At 54.5% G+C, this 10,001-nt stretch overlaps 1 protein-coding gene across 1 annotated transcript; it reads left to right on the top strand.

Annotated features, from left to right (window-relative positions):
- The first annotated feature begins 4,775 nt into the window (after positions 1-4,775).
- SIX3 (SIX homeobox 3) lies at positions 4,776-9,617 on the top strand. The gene is made up of 2 exons (XM_037406007.1): positions 4,776-5,858; positions 8,098-9,617. Exons 1-2 carry the CDS (start codon positions 5,092-5,094, stop codon positions 8,288-8,290), a joined length of 960 nt encoding a protein of 319 aa, XP_037261904.1. The 5' UTR covers positions 4,776-5,091; the 3' UTR covers positions 8,291-9,617.
- The last annotated feature ends 384 nt before the right edge of the window (positions 9,618-10,001 follow it).

Here is a 10,001-nt window from a genome sequence, read left to right as displayed (position 1 = left end):
CATATATCATACCTAGATCAGTCAATCAAGTGTCCCTTGTTGATAATGCTACATCATTAGGAGTTGTGTTTAATTCAGGAGCAAGCGACTGCACGGCTGCTGCTACTGCTGCTACAGGGCAGGTAACTTTCGGCTGACGGGAGCTGCCAGCAGATCCAGAGGGATGCGGGGAAGCAGCCCAGCCCGGCGGCTGAGCCTCCATCGCCTCCTCGGGAAAGTTTGCTGCTTCCCAAGCCGGCATCTCGCCACGGAGGCAAGCCGCACTCTTTTTCTCCTTCCTTTAACAACAACAAAAAAATAATCAAAAAACCACTCATGTTTTCGTCCTCCAACCTCTGTGTTTATGCAAAATAAAGTGGGGAGGGGGGGTGCCCAAAAGTTTGACTTAGAAGCTGGACCACTTTTTGGACCAGTAATAAAATACTCCCCTCGTCTCCTTAATCCAATCCAAACCGTTAAAAAAAATATCACTTGCCCACTTGTTCCTTAGCACGACCGGTACAGCACACATGGCATCGACAGGGCTGCATTACAGGAGCCGCATGGGCCACATCTCATACACCCATCAAATACGCGTCCATGTATCTCGGGAAATCGTGACTAGAAGAAGAAGGAGAGGAAGAAAGAGAGAGGGAAAGAGGGAAGGGAGGAGGAGGATAGCTGTGTTTGTAAAGACAGCATCAGTGCAAAATTGTCAGCCCTTGCCAGTGAAGACTGACAAAGTTTCAATTAAATAGTAATAATAATAATAATAAGCCTAAGAAGACCAACACGATGGGCTCTCCTTTACCTGCCCCGGGCTCTCCCTCTCTCCCCCCATCGCCTTCCCCCTCGCCGTGGCCGCGGTGCTGCATTTTCCGCTCGTCGGTACCTCGACCGCAACGCCCCAGCCCCATCTGAACCCCTGTCTCCCCCGATAAAAAAATAATCAGCCCTTGCAAGCGTCGACTGAGTCACTCCCGAGTCAGGATTAAGGGGCACTAACTAGGCAGCAGAAAATCTCAGCCTCCTGGGAGCGACCATCAAAACAAGCAGTGAAATAAAAGAGCTTTCCTCTCTGCTTCCCTTCCTCTGCCCGGAAAAGTCCTCCAGGTTGGCAGCCCGACACACACACACGCACACACACGCACACAACTTCGCAGGGCTCCCTCCAGAAGAGAGCACCGGCTTGTCCTGGTTTATTTAGGGGGAGGTTTGGGGGGGGCGGGGGGGGGGGGGGGGAGCTGCTCCCCTGCCCTGCAGAGCCACATGTCATTCTAGCAGCTGAAACAATGAATCGTGTGGGATCAAGCAAGATTGACTGGAAACGGACGGCAGGCTCCCCAGCCCGGGGAAGACGGCTGTCGGTAGCGAGGGGGGGGACCCCGCCTGCCACCGCCCCGGACACCCGAGCCCCAGCGCGGGGGTGAGGAAGGGCGGGGGGGACCGCGGCAGCGCACCCCCGGGGGGCTCCCCCGCGGGACCTCCGCCTGCCCGTAACAAACTTACAGGATCCGGAAAGGATTTTCCCAGCCGAGAGGGCAGCCTCCGTCCGGCCCCGGCCGCCGCCGCGCTCCCGCTGCCGCCGGCCGCGCCCGGCCCCGCATCCCGCTGCGCGCGCGGCTCCGCGCTGCCCCGCGCGCCCCTCCGCGCCCGCTCCGCGCCGCTGCGCGCTGCCGCCGCTGCGCCCGCCCGGCTGCGGCTCGGCGCCCGGCTGGTCCGGGCTCGGCATTAGCCGATCCCATTGACAGTTTGCAGCCAGCAGCTGCAGTCATTAAAAGCCATTTACACCCTGGCCTCCTCACACAAAGCTGGAGCGCCAACAATTATCTGCTTGCACATTTCAGGACATGAGAGTGTGTCCCTAACAGGCTTAGGGGAGCGCTGAATCCCCGGCCGGGCTGGGCGAGCACCGGCTCCGCTCCCCGAGGTCTGGCTAACGACCACCGCGCCTCCGTGACCCGCGCCGGCGAGCCGCGGGAGCAGAGGCGACCGTTTTGGGATGCTGGCTCCGTCCCTGCCGGGGCTGCCGGCTGGCAGAGCCCTGCGCTGGGCGTCCGCGGGCGCAGGGAGGAGCGCGGGCTGCAGGGAGCCCTTGGCATCAGCTGAGAGGCACATCAGGGTTGTGGGTTTGCTGGGCTTTGAACACACAGGCACGCACGCAGAGCAGACGTGCATTGAAATGCCCTACAGAAGGGTATTTTGGAAGACATTTGCACCAGAAATGCAGTTGTATGTTTCTTATGTCTGGGGAAAAGAGAGAAAGGGGGGGAGAGAGGGGAGAGAGAGAGAGAGAAAGAAAGAAAGACTATATATTGAAGCTCTGAAAGGTTCACCAGGAATTCTAACAGAGGGATGCAACCTACAGGCAAACGACCAGTGTATGATAGTCTGGGAGATTAAAAAAAAAAAAAAAAAAAAAAAAAAAAAGCCGGTTTTGTTATTATTCTGGAAATACATTTTAAGGTAGTTTAATTTGCAGCTTGAAGAAAAATGGAATCAAATATTAAGAAACTCCCGCAGGAATTCCCCCCACCCTCCCCTCTGTAATCCTTTACATAAAAGGAAAGGATTACAAAGAAAAAGATTTTGTGTGTATGTGTATTAAAATCTTTGGCTAAACATATTGTTGTCCAATTAATACCTCCAAGTCGATTTGTAGAGGGGCTGAGAAGTCTCCTTCCCTCCTTAGCTGTGCAACTGGAAATATGAGCCAGGGAGGGAGGGAGGGGAAAAAAGAACTTTTCCCCAAGTCTGTTAACAGAAGTGTTTAAGCAGATCACTAAAAATTAAGAGGGCGAGTTATTTCCATTAAGACTATGAAGCCATGTAGCACACCGATGACAGTTTAGTGGAAATCAGATGAATGTGTAATACAGCGAGCTTCTTCCAGTCCAGCAGCTCTTCCAACTGGACCTATTCATCTGCCACTTGGAATTATTTCACGAGGAGTGCGCTGTGAAAGGATCACAACCAGTTTGGAGCCCTGCTAAAGAACTTCTACCACCCATAGCAGTATTATTACTATCCTTCGTATAGGGCAAGTCACGCTATGTTTTCACATTTTAATTGTAATATCTCTCTCCCCCCTCTCTCTTTCCCTCCATTGATGTCTGAAAGTAGTTTGGGCTCCAAGCCTCACCCCTCGATCTCCATCGGAATGCAGAAAAGATCTTTAAAAAAGTTTTGAATTCCTCAATGATTTTTCTTCTAGAAAGGCGGCTTAGGATAATTATTTCAGCTTTATTGAGGGCAGATTAGTTGAAGTCTGGATGCTGCGTTTCAATACTCGTTGTACATGCCTTTACAATGTCGGTATTGTTTGCTACTGTGTGTGAACCTATTCAAAATATACACTTTTTAACACCAAGCAAAGTCCTGTCTAAATATACACAGTAAGTCTGGAAAGATGTCCATGACCCGTACAAATCTCTGTAAATCACACTTCCATAGCTACAGAAACTAAACAAAAGAGTTACCAGCTCAAGATGCTGATTAAATCTTCTTAAAAGCAACATACCTAATAATAAATATAGTTGCATGGTAGCAAGGTCTGGCGACCCAGTTAGGTCTGACTGAGGGATGGACTCAAACCACCACAGAGATTTTCCTTGCTCCCAATTTAAAAAAAAAAAAATAAAAAAAAATCTGGGTTTCTGGGTTCAAACCCACTTTTGCTCTCCTCCCTTTCCTCCTCCCCGCACAGAAGCCCTGCATGTTCGGGGCAGAAATTGCGGGGAAAAGGAGAGGTGCGGTGTAAAACCTCAGCGGGTTTGGGGGTGAGGACCACCCTTGCAAGGTCGCCGGGCTCCGGAGAAAGGAAGGGGCGAGAGGAGGTGAGGAGAGTGGGAGGAGGAAAGCCAGAAGGAAAGAAAAATAAAGTGGAGAGAGGGAAGAGAAAGGAGAGGGAAAGGGAAGGCGAGAAGGAGCTGGAGGGCGGGGGAAGCCAGGCGTGGGACGGGGGAGGCAGCGAGCGGGGCGCCGCCGGAGCTGGGCGCGGAGCGGGGCGCGGAGCCGGGCGCGGAGCGGAACTGCCGGAGCGGGTCCGGGCTGGGCGCCCTGCGCGGCGCTCGGCCGAGCCTCCGCGGAACTCCGCGGGCGGCGGATCCCTCCTTCCGCGGAGAGAGGCTGGGAGCAGGAGAGGGGAGGAGAGGAGAGAGACTCTTCAGGGAACCAGGGCTGAACCCAGCCTGTACTGTATGTGCCTGCTTCTGGGAGGGTCACCGGCGTGAGGATGGGTCTAATGATCTCATCTTTCTTTTCTTCCCCGGCACTATTAGTGCTCAGATAGGCAGAATGAAGTGAAACTACGTGCAAATCATGTGTAAATTGTCTCAGTTAGGAGCCCTTTATCCGAACGTGTATCCCAGCCTGGCCCATTTACTTTTCCCCCATATCTCCTTTAGCTTTAACGAGGCTCGTTAAGATCACAATAATATTCCACCCTCTAATTGCTCATCCCATTCAACAAATATGTGCACACTGCTTTTCGCATTATTTGATCCCTTATTTAGGAGGGGTGTGGAGAGGGAGGGGGGAGAGACAGGGAGAAGGGGAAGTGCTGAGATTAGGAGTTGCAAAGATTAAGAAGAAAAAAAAAAAGAAACCACAAACCAGGCTTTTCCACCAACCGCCCCGCTTCCCTCCCCCCCCGCGCATTTGGGTGAAGTGGTAAAAACCTTCCTTACGTACTCCGTAATGATTGGCAGGGCTGACAGTGATTGGCAGGGGCTGCCATGGCAACGCCACAACGACACTCAGGAGACCAATAGAAAAGCGAAACAAAATGTTTCAGCGCTGCACTCACTGTGGATTTAGGGGAGATATTATGAGGCTGTTGTCATTAGGGCGATTGCTGTTGAATCACTGAATCCTGACTCGGCGGCGGCGCGGGGCCGGGTGTGTGTGAGTGCGTGTGCGTGTGTGTGTGTGCGTGAGCGCGTGTGCGTGTGCCCGCGTGTGCATGTGAGTGTGTGTGCCCCCGTGCCTCTATGTGGCTGTGTGTGCGTGTGCGGGTGTGGATGCGTGCGCGGTGCGTGTGCCCTTTCCTCCCTTCTTCCTCCCTTTCTTTCTTTTCTCCTTGATTTATCTTCCCCTCTCCCCGGTCATCCCATGGTGTTCAGGTCCCCGCTAGAGCTTTATCCCACCCATTTCTTCTTGCCAAACTTCGCCGCCGACCCGCACCACCGCTCCCTCCTTCTCGCCAGCGGCGGCGGCGGCGGCGGCAGCGGCAGCGGCTCGGGCTGCAGCCCCGGTGCCGGTGGCGGTGGAGGCGGCAGCTCCCGGGCACCCCACGAAGAGTTGTCAATGTTTCAGCTGCCCACACTCAACTTCTCCCCGGAGCAAGTGGCCAGCGTCTGCGAGACGCTGGAGGAGACTGGAGACATAGAGAGGCTGGGGAGGTTCCTCTGGTCGCTGCCGGTGGCGCCGGGGGCATGCGAGGCCATCAACAAGCACGAGTCCATCCTCCGCGCCAGGGCAGTGGTGGCCTTCCACACGGGCAACTTCCGAGACCTCTACCACATCCTGGAGAACCACAAATTCACCAAGGAGTCCCACGGCAAGTTGCAGGCCATGTGGCTCGAAGCGCACTACCAGGAGGCCGAGAAGCTAAGGGGTCGCCCGCTGGGGCCGGTTGATAAATACAGGGTGAGGAAGAAGTTTCCGCTGCCCAGGACCATTTGGGATGGCGAGCAGAAGACGCACTGCTTCAAGGAGAGGACTCGCAGCCTCCTGAGGGAGTGGTACCTGCAGGACCCTTACCCCAACCCCAGCAAGAAAAGGGAACTGGCTCAGGCCACGGGGCTCACCCCCACGCAAGTAGGCAACTGGTTCAAAAACCGAAGGCAAAGAGACAGAGCGGCGGCGGCTAAGAACAGGTCAGTGGGGCTGCGGGCCCCCGCTCCGGGGCGGGGGGCGAGGTGGGCGGCGGGGCCCCGCGGGCGGCCGCGCTCCGCACCGCGGCTCGGCGGCCGCCCGGCCGGCAGCGCGCCTCTGCCTCTGCTTTCCTCCTCCTCCTCCTCTTCGTCCTCCTCCTCTCCATCACCGCCACCGTGAGCAATCCGTGCCCCCGCCGGGCGGGTAGGTCTGCTCCCGGCAGCCGCAGGGACGCGGCGGGGGCCGGCACGGCTCAAAGTTGCCCGGCGCGCCCCAAGCCCTGCCCGGGCTCCCCGCGGGCTCCCGGGGTGCGGGCCGGGCTGGGGCTCCCCGCGGGCGTGGGCAGCTCCGGTCGCGTGTGTGTGTGCGCGTGTGTGCGGGCGCGGCGGCGGCGGGGGCAGAGCCCGGCTCTCCCTGCGCCCTGGCCGCGGCGGCGGCGGCGGCCGTGAAACCCCACGGCCCCGGGTCGGTGGGCTCTGGCTTTGCTTTCTGCTCGTGGGGATCTGCGCCTGGCCTGGCCCGCCGAAGGGCCGAGGCGGGCTGTGCGATCCGGGGTTGCTGCGGAGCGGGCGGCTCCGCTCCAATTGTTCGTGCTCTCTGCATGCGCGGCGGGACCGGCGCAGGCACACGCGGACCCCGGAGCTGTTTGGCTCTGGGAGAAAGAGGGGAAAAAAGCCTTTAAGGGATCGGGAAACCTCTTTTTCCCCCCCATCCCCATTTCTCTTTACACCACATGGCGACCTGGCCCTCCGGTCGTGTGTTTCCTGTGCATTTACGCTTGCATTTATTTGCGTGCTTCTCGGTGTCTTTTTTTTTTAATATATATTTCTGCTTTGCCATGATAAAAACGAGGCACCCTTCTTTCTTTCTTTCTTTTTTTCTTCGTCACCCTCCGTAAAAGTTATTTTGCAAATGAAAATGGACCCTTAATCTAGCTTGACGCATTGTTTTTATTTTAATTTAAGTCCGGCTACCGCTGTAAGGGTGTAAACAAAACTTCTTGCTCTTGTAAATGCTGTCTCGTAAATTCCTCCTAATTATAGCACTGGTGCTATTGATTCTAGATTCTGTAGGAGAAATGCAACCTAAAAGTGCCTCGCCATTTAATTTCCATTAAATGGAGAACAGATCAGCTTAGGACTGTAAATAAACAGAAGTTGCCTACGGATGCTTTTGTTGACTCAGCGCTGTTGACAGCAGATGAATGCACCAGGAATCGTAAATGGGTAAAAAATCAAAGACGCTGAAATTAGAGAACTTAAAATAATGAGAAATGTGGAATAAACCGGCTGCATTTTTCTGTCCTTTGCAGGCAGTTAAATAAAAACATCCCGGTGAGAAGCAGTTGAGCGAAGAGTGTATTTTGATTCACACTGGCAATGCTAGGCGCTAGAGGTTGTGGCCGGCTGCTCAGTCCAGGGGCATTTAGGTCTTTTCCTTGAATCAGGCTTCCTCTGGGTTTCGGGCAGAATAAACGGGCGCAGAGGATGATTCGCAACACGCGAGGGAACCTAAAAATTATTTATTGCCTTTTAAAAAAAATAATAGTGTTCAACGGCAATGTACCGTTGAGTGTTGACGGTGAAAGGACCGGCACTTTAAAGCTGATTTTGGCTTTCAGATGGAAAAGGGACTTAAATTTCGAGCGGAGAGAAGCGCTGTGTTCCGCAATCGCCCTCTTCCATTTTATCCCCGCGCTGCGCCCACGGGACGGGACCTCGCCCCGGTCCCGCCGCAGGGCCGGAGCGTTTCCCTGTGCCCTGGAAACAGCGGGGCAGCCACTCGCCAGAGCACAAAACGCGGATCCTGCGGGATTCTTTCCCGCTTCAGAGCGGGCGTGTGGCAGCTTTCTGCGGTGGCCAAGCGTTTCGGGAGCCCGCACGGCCACGCTTTTCTCCTAGGCCCGCGGTACTGCGGGGTGAGCGGCCCGTCTGGGGGAAGGGCGGGCGCTGCCCGTCTTTCCCAAACCACGGGGCAGGGAACGGCTTCTGCCCCCGGCCCCCGGCCACCTGAGACCCCTGCAGCTGCCTTGGCGCTGTGTGCCACCCCGGGGCGGCCTGCCCCGGCGGCGCGGGGGAGCCCCGGCCAGGGCGCACGGCTCGGCCCTGCGGGGCTGCGGGGGCTCCGCGGGACGGCGGCCGGGCCGGGGCCGCGGGGCGGTGCGCGGGCGGGCGCCGTGCCCCGGCGCGGCCGGTGTCTCAGAGGGGCTGTGCTGTTGTTTTGTCTCCCGGCGCGATGCAGGCTCCAGCACCAGGCGATAGGACAGAGCGGCATGCGGTCGCTGGCAGAGCCCGGCTGCCCGACACACAGCTCGGCCGAGTCTCCGTCCACGGCGGCCAGCCCGACCACCAGCGTCTCCAGTTTGACAGAAAGAGCCGAGACGGGCACCTCCATCCTCTCGGTAACCTCCAGCGACTCGGAATGTGATGTATGATATCGGAAAACAAACAAACAAACAAACAAAAAAAATCCAAATCCAAACAGCCAAGCACCCTCTCCCCGACTCGAGCAAAACAAACCGAGGCAACCTAGAATCAGGACACACACACGCGTGCACGCACACACACAGCCGGGAGGAAAGAAAAGGCCAAACCCGACCCAAACATAATAGCAAACAAACAGACAGGGATCAGAGAATCCACCACCACCACCGTCAGCCAACACCACCACCAAGAGATGGAGCTAAAACTTCAACAGTCACAAACGCTGGTGCTGCAGCGGGAGGGGTGGGGGGGTGGGGCGGGAAATAATAATTATTATATATATAAAAAGAAAAAAAAAAGAAAAAAAAACAAAGCAAAAGTGACAATTGTATTCTTTTTAGGACAAGCACGATTTCTCCTTTGCGCTTTTCCATGGACGCATTTCACCCACTTGCATGATGATGATAATTAAATTTATATCTGGGAAAAAATATTCTCTATAGTAAAGGAAAACAAACAGAAACCAGACAAACAAATACAAACTCCGATCGAATTTGTACAAAAACAAAAAATGAAAAAAATTAAAAAGGAACTCCTTGAAGAAGGAAATAACAAATGTTTATCGCCTTTTTGTTGGTCCTATTTCTCTCTCTTTCTCTCTCCCTCTCCCTTTCTCTCTGTTTATTTGGTTGTTGGTTGTTTTTTTTTTTAAGTCCAAGTGATGGTCCAGCCAAGATGCAATTTTCTGTTTTTTTGTTCAGCAGACAATCATTCTATTCGTAAGCACCTTTTTTTCTACACTTCTGTCACTGCCTGTGTGGGTACTGGTTATAAATGTGGAAAAAGAATAGTTATGACTGTAACAGATTTTTATTTTTATTTCAAAATTTTATATGAATTATGTATATCTTAATGATGCGGTCATTTTCCCAGTTTGTAATATATGTGTAGAAATGCTTGTATATGATATTTGCTCTACTCTTTCTTTCTTCCTCCCCCTTCTCTATCTATCTCCCTCCCACCTTTTCTCTCTCTCTCTCTCCTTTTTATTTTCCTTGACTCGGTGTTCCTTGCACAAACTTAGCTGTCAAGATCTGACGTGCTAGGTTTTCAAAAGGGACCTCAGCGATAGAAAAAAAAAAGGAAAAAGAAAAAAAAAAGCTTAGGGTGCAACTGTAGTATCTTATGCAAAAGCTATTTTGAGTATTTCATAGCAGCTTTGGGGGGTCTCTTCTTAAACTCCACGTAGGACGCTTAAACTATTGTTTCCTTAAACTGCGTGTTTATCTATATGTACAAACTTTCTAAATCAAATACAGTATTCCATTTTCTTATCTATCCAGCGATGTTGGTGTTTTTGTCCGCCACGGAAAAACACGCCCTCCCCGTGGACGCTTCGCCCCACGCCCTGCCCCGCCGCGGCTCCGGCCTGCCCCGGCTCGGCGTGACGCCACGGAGAGGATCTGGGGGGACAGGGGAGGCCACGGGCGGCAGCGGGGACACCGGGCTGCAATAGCAGCGGCGACGCGGGGCACGGCCGTGTCCCTCCGGGTCCCCTGCGCCGCCCCGGGCTCCAGTCCTTCCCCGGCCGCCTCCCCCCCGCCCCCCCTCTGCCCCCCTGTCCTTTTTTTGTGCACTCCGAGCTGAAAGGCTCCCCCGGCCGCCTGTCTGCAGGTCCGGGTGTCTCCAGAGAACGGTTAAGACATTTCAGGATTTGTTTTG

The sequence above is a fragment of the Falco rusticolus genome, chromosome 12 (assembly GCF_015220075.1).
Source record: "Falco rusticolus isolate bFalRus1 chromosome 12, bFalRus1.pri, whole genome shotgun sequence".
In the NCBI taxonomy this organism is placed as follows: domain Eukaryota; kingdom Metazoa; phylum Chordata; class Aves; order Falconiformes; family Falconidae; genus Falco; species Falco rusticolus.
This window is presented reverse-complemented; position numbering and strand designations above follow the sequence as displayed.